Source organism: Chanodichthys erythropterus, chromosome 7, assembly GCF_024489055.1.
Source record: "Chanodichthys erythropterus isolate Z2021 chromosome 7, ASM2448905v1, whole genome shotgun sequence".
Classification (NCBI taxonomy): Eukaryota; Metazoa; Chordata; class Actinopteri; order Cypriniformes; family Xenocyprididae; genus Chanodichthys; species Chanodichthys erythropterus.
In genome coordinates, this window is record NC_090227.1 from 20,031,088 (window position 1) to 20,048,626 (window position 17,539).

At 43.6% G+C, this 17,539-nt stretch overlaps 1 protein-coding gene across 1 annotated transcript; it reads left to right on the plus strand.

Annotated features, from left to right (window-relative positions):
* Positions 1 to 7,940: 7,940 nt before the first annotated feature.
* LOC137023162 (extracellular calcium-sensing receptor-like) lies at positions 7,941 to 11,452 on the plus strand. The gene is made up of 6 exons (XM_067389880.1): positions 7,941 to 8,164; positions 8,509 to 8,797; positions 8,876 to 9,631; positions 9,718 to 9,945; positions 10,221 to 10,344; positions 10,497 to 11,452. Exons 1-6 carry the CDS (start codon positions 7,956 to 7,958, stop codon positions 11,423 to 11,425), a joined length of 2,535 nt encoding a protein of 844 aa, XP_067245981.1. The 5' UTR covers positions 7,941 to 7,955; the 3' UTR covers positions 11,426 to 11,452.
* Positions 11,453 to 17,539: the final 6,087 nt, after the last annotated feature.

Genomic DNA, 17,539 nt, shown 5'->3' on the forward strand with positions numbered 1-17,539 from the left:
CAAATGACATACTGTTGGCGAGGTTTTCCATCTAAGTGTGCTACACTCATGTACCTCAATTAATCCGGGTTCAAAAATCCCTATGTTTGTTAGCGTGAACCAGCAAGGGAGACGTGCGTTTACTGTCTCGTTGATACAGTAAATATGCAGCAGCTAGTAAGTTAAGGTACAACCGATAAGGTGCTTAGCATTCGTTCAATCCTTACCTTTCTTTGTGCAACTTCAGGTGTCGAAGAAAGTTGGATGTTGTGGCAGCTCCGTCTGTAATCTTCGACCCGCATGTTTTGCAAATTGCAACTCGTTTTTTGTTGACTACCTCGTAATTTTTATAGCCAAAAGAAACTATCTTTGGTATCATTTTGCCAACTGGCGCGTTGTTGCTTGTTGCGCTTCAGTGGTTGTCTTGCAATGTGCCTGCTTAGATGCTGTTGAATCAAACCAACGTGGGACTACAGTGATTGGATGTCGTGCATGCAGCACGCGTGCTCTCTGCATGCATACAGGTGGTGCACATTTTTTTTTCACAGATGCAGATACACTGAGAGTGGCGCCGGCGCGGCCGTGTGAACATTTTTTCCCCCCAGGTTTTCATTGGAAGTCTTCTCGAGTCAAAAGGCGCAAGTCCAAGTGAAGTCACGAGTTATTGATGTTAAAGTCCAAGTCGAGTTGCAAGTCTTTGTACATTTTGTCGAGTTGAGTCTTAAGTCATCAAATTCATGACTCGAGTCTGACTCGAGTCCACACCTCTGCTATTAGCTAATCAGTAACTACAGTTCCCATTCAGTCGGTCACGTTCGACGTACGTCGGACAGACCGACGAATAGGAATCTCGCTAGAGAGGCCAATCTACTTCGAGTGTAACTAAACGAGCCAATGCACATTGGCATGCAATCATATGCATCAGCTGCTTGCCTCGCAGCGCGGGTATATAATGAGCAGCAGGTGCGTTGCATCTTCAGCTTTTCGCTTCGGAGCCAAACCTTCTGCAACACTGAAGAAGATAGCTACTGAAAGCACGAGTGTGAACGAGTCTGCTCTTCGAGATGTCTCTTGGTTGCGGTGCAGGCGGACAGCGCAGCAGCGGGGCCGATTTCTCCTTTGTTTTTCTTTGCTTTTTTTATTTTGAGCAAAAGCTGTAATCAGCGTGAAGGCCGTTCCCACGGCTGGTGAAACGGTGCGCAAAATCTGTTATTACAGCTGGTAAGAGAGCGCCTTCAAGGAGAGTGCACACGACAGGCTGCACATTTCCCTGTCTGTGCTGCAGCGGCTTTTCCCCTGCGTGCTTCAGCACCTAAAAGAGTCAGTCCTTGAAAGAGCTTACACGAGTAGTTCGCGTCTTTTTAAAGATGTCGTTCTACTTGTGTGTTTCTGGATGCGGTCGTTACCTGGCGCCTCGGGATGGTCACCAGCGCTGTATCGCGTGCTTGGGCTTAAGGCACGCTGAGGCGGCGTTTGTGGACGAGTCATGTACCCATTGTGGGAAGATGACCGTCACGGAGCTGCGGTCGAGACTCCACTTTCTGCAAAGGGGTGGAGTCCCGGTCCCGACGCCTCGTTCCAATCCTCCTCAGAGGGTTGCTTCGGGCGGCGGGGCTGGTGACTTGAGGATCACGGTGAGCTCGTTTCCTTCGGGGAACCAACCCCCTAGGAACCCTCACCCCTTTTGCACTCCGCTGCCAGTAGAGCTGCCGGGGGAACGCGGTGGACCACCACAGAGGTGTGTACCATCCGTATCCTTCGGAGCTCCCCAAGACGACCGGATGTCGATCGCTGCATCGGAGGGTCAGCCTGACGCTTCTGGGGATGACGATTCGGCGCAGCTGCCTCCCTCGGGAGTGACGACTGTGCCCGATTCAGACCCGGAAATGATGGCTATGCTTTCCCGGGCCACCAACAGGGTCGGGCTCGTGTGGAACCCTCCACCGTGTCCCGAGCCCTCGAGGTTGGATGATTGGTATCTCGGGGTGGCAAGGGCTGGTTCTCAGCCCCCCACCCCAGTGCCTTTCTTCCCGGAGGTGCATGAAGAGCTCACTGGCACGTGGACGGCACCTTTTACGGCCCGAAGTGTCGGTGGGTCCTCCTCCCTCACCACCCTTGATGGTGGAGCGGCTAAGGGTTATACGCGCATACCCCCTGTGGAACGGGCCGTTGCTATGCAACTGTGCCCTAACTCCACCTGGCGGGGGGAGCCGTCTCTCCCTTCCTGGGCCTGTAAGTACTCGTCGGATCTTACTGGCAAGGCTTATCAGGCTTGTGGGGAAGCCGCTTCCGCCTTACACGCTACACGGACATGAGGGATACCGACAAAGTCAGGTTTCTTAATTCCCCCGTGTCCCAGACCGGCCTTTTCGGCGACGCGGTCGAGAAATTTGCCCAACAGTTCTCGGCTGTACAAAAGCAGTCAGAGGCCATCAGTCACATCCTGCCGAGGCGGTCAACTGCTGCACCTCCACCGCCGGCGGCACCTCAGACTGCCCGTCGCCGAGGGCGCCCCCCTGCAGCCGCCCCCGCTCCCACGCCCCAGCAGCAGCAGCCTCCATCCAAGCGGCTTCGTGGAGCCGGTTGCGGGCGGGGTGCCCAGCCCGTCCAGCCACCCCCTAAGAAGAAGGGTGGCAAGGCCAAGTCCAAGCAGCCCTAGGACGGGCGACCCGGAGATGGACGGGAGTGCTCTTCAGGAGGTGGTGACCGCACCACTCCTTCCCCCGGAGGAGGGCTGGGTGGAGAATCTTTTGTTTCCCCTTTTTGTTCCGCCGCTGGCTCAACGGCCAGCGGTACCCAAATTTTCAATAAAAGAGAGGTTTCCTCTATCTCCGGGTCCGAAGAGGGCTCAGAGAGCAGTGGGAGGGCTAGAACCTCACCACTCTCATCCACCTCTTCTATCGCCAGCGGACAGCAGCGAGCAGCAGGTAGGCAAAACCTCGACTGCTCCCTCTGTCCACCCGTGGAAGCAGGGAAGTGTTGCACAGCACACTGTGACCCCGCTTCGGGCCGCCTCACACAGAGAGTCTCCCGGGCCGCGTCCCTGCGTTCCACCTCGCTGCCCCGCGGCGGGTACGCCGGCGGTCCCCTTGGTGCCGCTTGCGCGGTCTCTGGGAGCCTGGCTAGCGCTCCCCAGTCCATCTCGCTGGCTCCTTCGGACCATCAGGCTTGGCTATGCGATTCAGTTCGCCCGGCGCCCCCCCAAGTTCAGGGGCATCCTCTTCACTACAGTGAAAGATGCCGATGCCCCTGTTCTGCGTGCGGAGATCGCAGTCCTACTGGCAAAGGACGCGATAGAGCCGGTCCCCTGCGTGCTGATTTGAGCTGATTTGAGGTCGGGGTTTTACAGCCTCTACTTCATTGTACCCAAGAAAAGCGGCGGGTTACGACTGATCTTGGACCTGCGAGTTTTGAATCGGAGCCTTCACAAGCTACCGTTCAAAATGCTCACGCAGAAAAGCATTTTCGAGTGCATCCGTCCCCGAGATTGGTTTGCAGCGATCGACCTGAAGGACGCGTACTTCCATGTTTCGATTCTTCCGCGACACAGGCCATTCCTGAGATTCGCGTTCGAAGGTCGAGCATATCAGTACAGAGTCCTACCCTTCGGGCTGGCCCTGTCTCCCCGCGTCTTCACGAAAGTCGTGGAGGGAGCCCTTGTTCCCATGAGAGAACAGGGTGTTCGCATTCTCAACTATCTAGACGACTGGCTCATCCTAGCACAGTCTCGGGATCAGTTGTGCGAACACAGGGATTTGGTGCTCAGTCACCTCAGCCAGTTAGGGCTTCGGGTCAACTGGGAAAAGAGCAAACTCGCCCCAGTGCAGAGGATCTCTTTTCTCGGTATGGAGTTGGATTCAGTCGAACAGATAGCACGCCTCACAGAGGAACGTGCTCGGTCGGTGTTGAACTGCCTGAATACGTTCAACGGCAGGACAGCGGTCCCACTGAAGTTCTTTCAGAGGCTCCTGGGGCATATGGCGGCTGCAGCAGCTGTAACACCGCTCGGTCTGCTTCATATGAGACCGCTTCAGCACTGGCTTCACGGCCGAGTCCCGAGATGGGCGTGGCAACGCGGCACGTTACGGGTGCCAATCACTCAGGAGTGCCGCCGAACCTTCAGTCCGTGGTCAGACCCTTTGTTTCTTCGGGCAGGAGTGCCCCTAGAACAAGTGTCCCGGCATGCTGTGGTTTTCACAGATGCTTCTGCCACCGGCTGGGGTGCCACGTACAACGGGCATGCAGTCTCAGGGGTTTGGACGGGACCCCATCTGCATTGGCACATCAATTGCCTCGAGTTGCTGGCAGTACGCCTTGCTCTGAGCCGACTCAAAGGCCTGCTTCAGGGCAAGCATGTACTGGTCCGTACGGACAACACTGCGACCGTTGCGTACATCAACCGGCAAGGTTGATGTACGCAATGTCGCTCCCGTCGCATGTCGCAACTCACCCGCCATCTCCTCCTGTGGAGTCGGAAGCATCTGAGGTCGCTTCGCGCCATTCATGTCCCCGGTGTGCTCAACCGTGTGGCCGACGAGCTATCACGAGCTGCGCTGCCAGGAGAGTGGCGACTCCACCCCCAGGTGGTTCAGCTGATCTGGAGAGAGTTCGGAGAGGCTCAGGTAGACCTGTTTGCCTCACCAGAAACCTCCCACTGCCAGTTGTTTTACTCTCTGACCGAGGGGACACTCAGGACAGATGCACTGGCTCACAGCTGGCCCCGGGGCCAGTGGAAACTCCATGTCTGGTCCCTGGACGGGACGCGGAGGTTCTAGGTGACTTACCCCCTGAGGTACTTAACACCATCACTTCAGCACGTGCACTGTCTACGAGATGTGCTTACGCCTCGAAGTGGAACCTGTTCATCGAGTGGTGCTCTTCTCGCCGAGAAGACCCCCGAAGATGCTCGATCGGAGTCGTGCTTTCCTTCTTGCAGCAAGGGTTGGAGCGTAGGCTGTTCCCCTCCACCCTCAAAGTCCATACTGCTGCCATATCCGCTTACCACGACCACATAGATGGCAAATCTGTTGGTCAGCACGACCTGGTCATCAGGTTCCTTAGGGGGGCGAGACGGTTAAATCCTCCTCGTCCCCCCTCCATACCCTCTTGGGACCTTACTCTGGTGCTCAGAGCACTCCAGATTGCTCCCTTTGAGCCTTTGCTGTCAGCAGACTTAAAGATTATGTCTATGAAGACTTTGCTGCTGGTGGCATTGGCCTCCATCAAGAGGGTAGGGGACCTGCAGTCATTTTCGGTCGACGAATCGTGCCTAGAGTTCGGGCCGGGTGACAGCCACATGGTACTGAGACCCCGGCCTGGCTATGTGCCCAAGGTTCCTACCACTCCCTTCAGGGACCAGGTAGTGAGCCTGCAAGCGCTGCCCTCAGAGGAGGCAGACCCAGCCCTGGCTTTGCTCTGTCCAGTTCGCGCCTTGCGACTGTACATAGACAGAACTCGAAGCTTCAGGACCTCAGACCAGCTCTTTGTCTGTTACAGAGGCCAGCAGAAGGGAAAGGCTGTCTCCAAGCAGAGGATGGCCCACTGGATAGTGGATGCCATCGCCCTGGCTTACCAAGCTCAGGGCGTGCCCTGCCCGCTCAGGTTGCATGCCCACTCCACAAGAGGTGTGGCTTCCTCCTGGGTGCTGGTTCGTGGCGCCTCGCTAACAGACATTTGTAGAGCTGCGGGCTGGGCGACACCTAACACGTTCGCTAGATACTATAGCCTTCATGTCGAGCCGGTCTCCTCCCGTGTTCTCGCCTCAGGTCAGAGGCACGGAGAGGCCCCGGCTTAGTGTCGGCTTGCTGCGCTACATGCGCGTTCTATTCTCCAGAGAGTCCCTACGGGCAGACCCTGTTGAGTCCTCCGGTTACCCTTCGGCAGCCGACGTGGCTGAGCGTATTCGTATTCAGGCCTATACTCCGTTGTATCCTTGAGAACCGGATTTAGGCTGGGTTCCATATGTGTGACCCTACGGGGATCCCATATGGCTTTTTCCATGGCTGCTCCTAAACGAAGCCTGTGTCTTTCCCTCTGGGAGAACCCATCTCTCACCGAGTGGAGTCACCCCAGTTCTTCCATATGTTTTACAACCTACAAGGTTAGTCCATATGTACTTATCCATATAACTCCTTCAGGGAAGGATATGGCTTCCGCAGCGTTCCTTATCGCATGTAAGGCTACGCTTTCCCAGCGTTATCCAATTGTCGCACTGAGTGGGTTTTGGGAACAACAGTGATCGACCCTCTCTGCGTGAGCCTGGTCCCACCGTCCTTAGGCAAGGGGGTTCAGGTGGCTCACGACAGAGCGCTGGAAGAGGGCAGCTCCTGTGGCGCTTTGGTAGGGATTCCTATCCGTCGGTCTGTCCGACGTACGTTGAACCTGACCGACTGAATGGGAACGTCTCGGTTACATAGGTAACCCTCGTTCCCTGAAGGAGGGAACGGAGACGTACGTCCCGTCGCCACAGGCGTTGTCCTGCTGATGCTGCCGCCTGCTGGGTTCGGCTCCTCAGCGAAAACCTGAAGATGCAACGCACCTGCTGCTCATTATATACCCGCGCTGCGAGGCAAGCAGCTGATGCATATGATTGCATGCCAATGTGCATTGGCTCGTTTAGTTACACTCGAAGTAGATTGGCCTCTCTAGCGAGATTCCTATTCGTCGGTCTGTCCGATGTACGTCTCCGTTCCCTCCTTCAGGGAACGAGGGTTACCTATGTAACCGAGACGTTTTTTTCATTCCTCCCAGAGAACTACTAAGAACTACTATATACATGTTCATAATTAATGTGAATAATGAATAATGTATAATTAATTCTAGAGTAAAGGCCTTGGTAACCCACTAGTAATGACTGAAGTATTACCAAATACTTAAGAAGGAATTACTAATTATTTGGCTCAGTACTCTAAAGTGAAAAGCTTGATAACTCTCTAGTAACTACTGAAGTCTTTGTAAACTTTTGAGGTTTTTGTAAAGTATTGGATAGTAATAACACAAGAGTGACTATATAACTCTAAAGTAACTACTTCTTATTTGGATCAGTATTCTAAAGTGAAGATCATAGTAACCCACTAGTAATTACTTAAGTGTTACTACATCCTTCTAAAGGAACTACTAATTATTTGGATCAGTATTCTAAAGTGAAGATCATGGTAACCCACTAGTAATTACTTAAGTAATATTAAATATATCATAAGGAATTACTGTACAAAAACATCAAAAGTTTACAAAGACTTCAGTAGTTTAGAATACTGATCCAAATAATTAGTAATTCCTTCTTAAGTATTTAGTAATACTTCAGTCATTACTAGTGGGTTACCAAGGCCTTTACTTTAGAATTAATTATACATTATGCATCATTCATGTTAATTATGAACCTGTATATAGTAGTTCTTAGTAGTTCTCTGGGAGGAATGAAAAAACAGTAGTTACTGATTAGTTAATAGTGAACTACCACCTACAACTGAGCACTATTACTTACTAATTCATTAATCAGAGTTTATTGTTAGTTAATAGTAGTTACTAGAGTGTTAATAATGCATTATAATTTTTTTGTTCCTGTGTAGTTATTCATTAATTTAATGAAGGATCAGTATTCTAAAGTGTTACCGTATAATACATTTGAGTACAAAATCATTGAGAGGTCAACTTTGTGATTGACATCATTTTGAATTGCTTTGAGAACACATTTTAAGTTATATGTAATAAAAAAAAAAAAAAAAAAAAGCTTTATAATTATGTAATTATAGAATTCCAATATTCAAAATTTACATCGTTCTGATCATTTGAGAAAACCAAACACTATCATCAAATTTACTATTGTATTCCACTCCTGCTTGACCTGAATTGCATCTTGCCATATGAGGTCATTGACTGTTCAGAATCATTCATCCATAATAATTATGTCTATAAAAGTGCAAGTACTGTATCAGGTCGTTTGCATTTGTCAGGTGCATTTGAGCTCATTCATTGGGATGCTTTTCTTTCTTTACACACTTCTGGTTTTTCATCACCTTCATACTAAGGTGGAAAACACTCTTTGCCGAATGATGGGAGACCCAAAGTACCCGTTGTTTTTCAAGCATGGAGATGTAGCCATTGGAGGAATTTTTGCAGTGCACAGAAAAGAGACATTACCCTCATTTGAGTTCACGCAAAAACCTCAGCATTTATCTTGCTCCAGGTTTGTGAAGCTTTAGAGCAGATATATATTTTATATAAAAAAGCTGGAAATATCTGTATCTGTAAATTAATTTTCAACTGCAAACTACTAATAATATCTGAAATATCTTTATTATCATGTTTCAAGCATAAAACATCTAATATATACAGCTATGGAAAAAATTAAAACTTGGAGTGGTCTCTTAATTTTTTCCATAGCTGTGTGTATATATATATATATATATATATATATATATATATATATATATATATATATATATATATATATATATATATATATATATATTTATACTTTCAATATGTTTATTCATTTTTTTGCTATTTACTGGTTTAATGTTTCTGTAGTGTGAATATGAGAGATTTTCGGCTGGCTCAAACCATGATATTTGCTATTGAGGAGATTAACAGAAGTCAAAATTTGCTCCCAAATATTTCTATTGGCTACATAATTTATGATACATGTGGTTCAAGACTGTCTACCATGCTTGCAACTATGGGATTGATGAATGGTCAGGAGTTGGCAGAAGGGTATAAGTGCAATGGACAGTCTCCTTTACATGCTATCATAGGAGAATCAGAGACTTCTGCCACAGTGATTCTGTCCAGAACTACAGGACCTTTTAAGATTCCAGTGGTAAGAGCAATAATAGTAAATACTTGACATAATCACCATGCTGATGACTTTTTCAGTGTATTGTTCTTTTGTTTTCAGATAAGTCACTCTGCTTCATGTGAATGTCTCAGTAATAGGAAGGATTACCCCTCATTCTTCAGGACTATTTCTAGTGATTACCACCAAGGCAGAGCACTTGCATACATAGTCAAGCATTTAGGCTGGACATGGGTGGGAGCTGTGAATAGTGACAATGACTATGGAAACAATGGAATGGCCATATTTCTGAAAACAGCCCAAGAAGAGGGGATCTGTGTAGAGTACTCTGTGAAATTCTACCGAACAGAGCCAGAAAAACTCAAAAAAGTGGTAGACACAATAGAAAGAGGCACAGCAAAAGTGATTGTTGCATTTGTTTCTTTTGTTGAGATGGGCTTACTTATTGATCAGTTAAGTATTCAGAACATTACAGGTCGCCAGATGATTGGTGTGGAGCCATGGATAACTGCAAAGACTTACATAACTCAAAACAGTTTTCATGCAGTGGGGGGGTCACTGGGGTTTGCAAGCAGAAAAATCAACATTGAAGGGTTTGCAGAATATGTTATAAAAGAATTCTGGGACACAGCCTTTCCATGCTCAGAAAGTGATGGAAATTCTTCTCAATATGCATTAAGTTGCAGCAGATATGAGGATCTACTTGCATTGAAAAATTACAATGAAGATGTGACTGAACACAGATATTCAAGCAATGTCTACAAAGCAGTTTATGCTGTAGCTCATTCACTACACAGACTATTCAAGTGCAAAGAACAAGGAGGCTGTGAGAAAGACCTGACAATACAACCACAGCAGGTAAAAGATAAAAGACAGATGAATAGAAAGGGATAAAAGGGAACAATGTGTAAAAATGCCCCAATGATATTTATTTATGTTGCTAGGTGGTTGAGGCTCTGAAAAAGATCAATTTCACCATAAAGACAGGAGATCATGTGTGGTTTGACAGCACTGGTAGTGTAGTGGCTTTATATGAAGTTGTGAACTGGCAGCAGGTCTCAGATGGATCATTTGAGTTCATATCAGTGGGATATTATGATGCCTCACTGCCTCCTTACCAGAACTTGGACCTTAGCATTAAAAAAATAATCTGGGCTGGAGGACAGCTGGAGGTAAACTGCAATAACCTGTTTGCCCTTGTGTTTATATTAAGGAAAATAAAAATAGCAAAATATCAATCATTAAAAGCAGTTACATTAAAATGTTTAGAAATTGTGGTTAATGTCTAAAACACTTTCAAAGTATTGTTTTGTTCCCAAGAAGTATTCACAATAAGAAATAATTTTGCAAAATTCACCCTTGTGCATTTATTCTTCAAATATGTAATAATCTGTTTACAATATTATTGAATGATGTAATTATTTTTATAATGTATTTTTCTATGCAGAAGCCAAGGTCTGTGTGCAGTGAGAGCTGTCCTCCAGGCACTAGGAAGGCTGTACAGAAAGGAAGACCTGTCTGCTGTTATGACTGTATTCCATGTGCAGACGGAGAAATCAGCAATGAGACAGGTAATTTTCTGCCCATCTCACAGTTTCATAGAAAATTCGTTAGTTGCTTGTTTTGTTTTCTTTTTTTAATCTTAAGGATGCTGTATCTTATCAAAGGAGTTCAGAAATGATTTTTTTGTCTCTAACTATAATGATCACAACTCCCTTTCCAGATTCAATTAACTGCAAGCAGTGTCCAGGGGAATACTGGTCTAATGCTGAGAAAAATAGTTGTGTGCTGAAGGCTGTAGAGTTTCTATCATTCACAGAAGTTATGGGTGTAGTGCTAGTCTTTTTCTCACTGGTTGGAGTAGGATTAACTGTGCTGGTGGCCATCCTGTTTCACAGAAAGAAGGACACCCCCATAGTAAAAGCCAACAACTCAGAGCTGAGCTTCTTGCTGCTCTTCTCATTGACTCTGTGTTTCCTTTGTTCTATTACTTTCATCGGTCGGCCCACTGAGTGGTCCTGTATGTTGCGTCACACAGCATTTGGGATCACTTTTGTCCTCTGTATCTCCTGTGTTCTGGGGAAAACAATAGTGGTGCTAATGGCCTTCAAGGCTACACTTCCAGGAAGTAATGTCATGAAATGGTTTGGGCCTACACAACAACGACTCAGTGTTTTTGCCTTTACTCTTGTACAGGTTCTAATCTGTGTGCTTTGGCTAACAATTTATCCTCCATTTCCCTACAAAAATATGAAATATTATAAGGAAAAGATAATTCTTGAGTGCAGTCTCGGTTCTGCTATAGGTTTCTGGGCTGTGATGGGTTATATAAGCCTCCTGGCAGTCTTGTGTTTCATTTTAGCTTTTTTGGCTCGAACACTGCCTGATAACTTCAATGAAGCCAAATTTATCACATTCAGTATGCTCATATTCTGTGCTGTATGGATCACATTTATTCCAGCTTATGTCAGTTCTCCTGGAAAATTTACTGTAGCTGTGGAGATATTTGCCATTTTATCCTCAAGCTTTGGTTTACTTTTCTGCATTTTTGCACCTAAATGTTACATTATCCTGCTTAAGCCTAAACAAAATACAAAGCAACATGTGATTGGAAAAGCACCATCTATACCCTTAGCCCCCAAGCCCTACTGAGAAATGAGAAATTAAAACAACATGGAAGAGTTTTTTTTTTTTTTTTTTTTTTAATAGGTCTATAACACTGAACTGTGACATGTAGCAACCTAAAAAAATAAATAAATACAGACTGACACAAAAGCGTTTACTCACCGGGAAGCATTTTTTTTTTTTTTACAATCATAAATAAATAATGCTTTAATGAAGCCCAGCTGGAAGATGCACCATAATTAATCTTATTAACATCATGGGGTAAATTTTTTCCAAACAACAAATAAAATGAACAAAACACATGCAACTAACTGTTGAATTGGGTGTTTTTATTAATTGTTATGTAATTTTTGATGTAAGAAAGTATGACTTTAAGTAAAATACATATTAAGGTTAAATTATGTATTATAATACACTGAAAAAAATGTGTTGAATTTACATGATGTAATCATGAATCTTTACTCAACTCACGATCCGATTCCAATTACATTCCAACATTTCAGAATGGTGCAAGCGTACTGCAGGTCATGTGGCAAGAACCAAACGATCAGATTCAGCCTTTCCGTAACAAAACGTTGAAAGCTCAGCCGATGGAAGAGCTTTCAACAGGACAGGTTTTTATTTCTCATCTCCATAAATATATCTAGCAACTTCTTCATCTTCACGGCTCATAGCAACGACAGACACCACAAGGGTGCAAGCTCTGTGTGCTTTTGAAAAGATGAGATAGGGAATATTTAATCACTCTCCAGTGCTGAAGTCTTTCACCTTTGCATACAAAAGTTTTTTGTCATTGTCTCGTGGTCGTTTGTATTAAGCTTATATCTATTATTATTATTATTATTATTATTATTTTTGAATATGCCTATTCTTTGGCCAAATATAATTTAAAACTACACTTCTGTTGAATGTGGTGTGTGTCACACTTCCTGCTGCCAACAGGTGGTGCTTTGACTATAACTGAATATTGCCATGTAGATGTCTTTCAGACAGGACTATTATCAAACGTGTGAAGTTTGGAGCAGATCAGACATTGTATGCCTGAGCTACAACAACTTCCTGTTTTGTGGCGTTAATCGCATACTTTAGCACTTAGCCCAGTGTTGCATGATTCAACATGTTTCTAGCATGTTTGGTACTTCATGGCATATTTAAATATGTTTCTGGGAGGAATTACAGTGCAAAGCATGCCATTTCCTGTTGCCAGCAGGTGGCGCTATGACTAACTGAATATTGGCATATAGATGTCTTCAGGCCAGGTCTCTTATCACTCATGTGAAGTTTGGGGCAGATCAGACACTGTCAGGCCGCAACGGACACGGCCTTCAGCGAAAACTCAAGATCTTTGCAATTTAGCATTGTTAAAGGTACCCATGATTCAAAAATTGAATTTACCTTGGCATAGTTGAATAACAAGAGTTCAGTACATGGAAATGACATACAGTGAGTCTCAAACTCCATTGTTTCCTCCTCCTTATATAAATCTAATTTGTTTAAACGACCTCCGAAGAACAGGCGAATCTCAAAATAACTACATTACGTAACAGTCGGGGTGTACGCCTCAATATTTGCATAATGCCAGCCCATGTTCCCGACATTATAAAAGGCATTAGACAAGGGCAGCCAGTTAATGTCTGGAGCCGCACACAGCCGAATCATCAGACTAGGTAAGCAAGAACAACAGCGAAAAATTGCAGATGGAGCAATAATAACTGACATAATCCATGATAGCATATTTTTACTGATATTTGTAAAAATGTGTAAATGTTTCGTTAGCATGTTGCTAATGTACCGTTAAATGAGGTTAAAGTTACCATCGTTTCTTACTGTATTCACGGAGACAAGAACCGTCGCTATTTTCATTTTTTAAACACTTACAGTCTGTATAATGCATAAACACAACTTCATTCCTTATAAATCTCTCCAACAGTGTAGCAATAGCCGTTAGCCACAATGGACAGCCTCAAATTCACTCAGAATAAAACTTTTAACATCCAAATAAATACTTTACTTACATAATTCGAAGCATGCATGCAGCATGCATGACGAACATCTTGTAAAGATCCATTTGAGGGTTATATTAGCTGTGTGAACTTTGTAAATGCGTTGTAATATAGTCGACAGCTCGTGTGGCCGGAAGCACGCGTCTTAAAGGGGTGGCGCCGAGTGTAAATCAGTGCATTGTTAATGGTGCCCTAAAATAGGCAGTTAAAAAATTCATTTAAAACAATCTATGAGGAATTGGAAGCAAGCAGAATACAGGTGTTTCTGAAGTACTTAAATTACATATTTTCTGAATAATAAAATCTTCTTCACAAACCTAAGAACTGAAGCATTATACTTGTATCTCTCATTGTTTGTTGTGTATACTCTCCTGCTTTGGACACTGTTCAATAAAGTGTGTTGTTATTCATCCATTTCTCTCTCTTGAGTCATCCTTACATAATATGTTAATTATGATTCAAGGTGTGTGATCATCAACTGTTGTGCACTTTGTTTAATAATTACCTGCTTTTGGGTTCACATCTGTAGCATCTGGACTGAATCAAAATGATGGCCTCTGCAAAGCTTTTAACCTTTTGGACTTCTCCATGTAAATCACAGGCCTAGTGCTGTTGAGTCTGTACTGAATTGCACCCTCTGTCACTTTAGTTGCTTTGCAGATGCTAAACAGGAATACAAAGCTCCTTCGTGACTTCACAAAGATCTTAATCATCTCAGATCAACTCACTTCTCCCCTTTCAACCCCATGCTGGTCACAAAAGGGCCATGTGGCATAGAACAATGAGAATGGCACACACATTGCCATTCTCTGCATTTAAACCATAATCCCACTATCCCAACATTATTTATATATATATTTCATGCTATTTTTCCCCATTGAAAATAATAATAAAAAAAAAATTCTAACATATTTTTAAATTATTTTTCAATTAAAGCAGTATTCCATGTTAAAATAGAGACAAGGCATTTAAAATAACTTTTTTTGAAGGTAGATTAGTGCCATTTGGTGAGAGTAAAAAAAGAAAAACTTATGCAATGCCATGTTGTAACCACTAGATTCCCATAGAGCTCTTTATAAAATTCTCTAGTGGTTTTTGGACACAAACACTTATTTTTATTAAGTTTTGGATATGGATTTAAACTTAGACATTCTCAATGACTACTTTTTGTCAAGGTTTAGATTTTTATTTTTTTTTTATGTTGATTTGAAGCGTCGGTTTTTGCATTAATTTTACTACAGTCAAACCTGAACATAGGGGGCGCCATTTTGTTACACGTAACATAAAAATTCAATAAAAAAATATAGCTGCAAGCAGCAATTCGGGGCCAAGCCCCAGAAGGGGCAGTAGCGCAATACGGAGCAGGAAGAGCAAAAACAGCAGAAATTGAATGTACATGCTAAACAGCTCGTTCAGAAGGACAGGTGGAAATTAAATGAAAATTAATAGAAGTTCAGAGAATGAACACGGAATGAACTAAAAACACTTGTATCTCATTCAAGAGGAATAAAGATTAGTACAATGCTTATTTGGATAAAAAAGGTATCAAAATGACACATTACACACAATTGTATAAAGGCACCCCACACGGGATTCGAACCCACAACCTCCAGGTCCAATGTCCATTTCTCAACTCATTGCACCACTGTGCAGGTGAATGTTGGCACACCTGCCGAAGTTCATTAGTTCATGTGAAAATGAACTCAAAATGAAGAATTTTTATAAAACTGCACTGAATGTTATATTTAATAACTACTTTAGATCATTCTGCAGCTCATCATCCTGTAGCGCAATACAGAGCAGGAAGAGGAAAAACAGCAGAAAATGAACAAACATGAAACAGCTGGTTCAGAATTACGGGCGAAAATGAACTCAGAACTTATGTACATAAGCTTAGATGAAAATGAACACAGCATGAAACAAAAAGCATTTATTTCTAATCCAAGAGGCAGTAAAGGAATCAAAACACACTATTTCATAAAACCGCTCCACCTGGGATTCAAACCCACTATCTTGGGGTGCAGAGCTCATCAGGTAACTGGCTTTACACATTGAGCTACTTGAGGATGCACATTCAACAATCTGTGGAAGAGAACTTTTAGTGTAAGAAAGAATTTACAAAAAAGCATTACTTAGCATGCTAACCATATTAGCATGCTAAGCTAACTTAATGCTAATGAAGCTCATGGTTAACTTGATAGCTGAAGAGCCACATTAAAGAGAATGACAACTGGTTAGCATGCTAAGCAATTAGCATGCTAAGCTAACTAGCATAAGACAACAAACACAAGCAAGGTCACATTCAGAGATGAATATCTTGGGAATGGTAGCGAATATCAAAAATCCATTCAGTCATTTCTGTGCGGCTCGGTCCAAAGATCACCTGAGCTGATTTTGGACAAAATTGGACAAAAATTGTAGGAGGAGTAGTGAAAAAATGGAATACTGTACTTTTCAAAATGGCCACTACTGTACTGGGTGGAGTCTTAATGTAAGATATTGAATGTGATCAGTATGAAGAGAGGAATCAGTTGTATTGACATTCATTTTTCTGGAACAAAGGGTTCAAAAGTTATAACCTTTACAAAAGTGAATATTTGAACTGGTGGTGGCGCTATAGACTTAGTCCTAGATACTCCAAAGTTGGTCAAATTACTTTTAATTACTATCACTACAAGCATGCCAAATTTGATAATTTTCCTTCTTATGGTTCATTGATTACCATACAGGGGGAAGAAGAATAACTACGAATTTGGACATAAAGGAATTGCATGTGATAGCTTCAGATTAGACCAGTTTTAGGCAGGATGCCTAGAACAGACACAAGTTCTGCATCTTTTCCTGCCACAGTACCTCATGCGGTCTGGGCATGTGTCACACTGAGTTTCGAACCCACGATGCAGAGCATTCGGGATCCGTGGCGTAACACATTGAGCTAATCAGCCATGCAAGTTCATCAGTATGCTAAGCAGAGGTTTCAGTGTGAGAAAGAGTTCACAAAAAAAAAGCTTCATAGCATGTTAACCATATTAGTATGCAAAGTTATTTAATGCCAACTAAGTTTTGGTTAACCTGTTGACTGAAGACCACATTAGAAAGAATAGCAATAGTTTAGCATGCTAAGCAATTACTGTGCTAAGCTAACTAGCATAAGACAACAAACACAAGCAAGGTCACATTCAGAGATGAATATCTCGGAAATGGTAGTGAATATCAAAAATCTGTTCAGTCATTTCTGTGCGGCTCGGTCCAAAGATCATCTGAGCTGATTTTGGACAAAATTGACCAAAATTTGTAGGAGGAGTAGCGAAAAAACTGTTTTTCATTTAATTCAATATGGCAGACAGGTACATTTAAGGAAAATGGCAAATGATACATTGTCGGAATCGGCATAAGCCAGGGAATAAAATAACATGAAGCATACACATTTTGGAAAGTGTTTTCAAAAGTTATAAGCGTTTTTGAAATAATCATTACATCTGTGGAACAGTAGGTGGCGCTGTGCTGAAACTTCTCAGGTACCTTCACGACCTTCTAAAGGTCATACATACCAATTTTTGTGAAGATATGTCAAATTGTTTAAAAGATATCGCAATTTATGACAAAATTCAAAATGGCGGACACGTGATACATCCAATATTGACTTGATTCGGTATGATCCAAGGAATCCATAGACACCAAGATCTTGATTTTCTGACAAACTGTTCAAAAGTTATTGGCCAAAATAGCCCTTTTTCATATCTCATGACCTGTAGGTGGCGCTGTTCCCAAGTTTGGCATAGACCCTCAGACCATGGTTCTGATGAAGCGTACCAATTTTTGTTTCGATTGCTCAAAGTTTGGCCGAGATACAGCCTCTATACTAATTTCGGGTCGACCTCGTTAACTTCGTGACATCATAACCTTTGAACAAAGATGAATAAAAAAAATCTGTTCAGTCATTTCTGTGCGGCTCAGTCCAAAGATAATCTGATCAAAGATTGGACAAAATTGGACAAATTTTGAAGGAGGAGAAGCGAAAAAAACAAATACTGTACTTTTCAAAATGGCCGCTACTGTAATGGGTGGAGACTTAATGTAAGAAGTTGAATAGCATCAGCATGAAGAGACGAATCAGATGAACTAAATTAAATTTTTC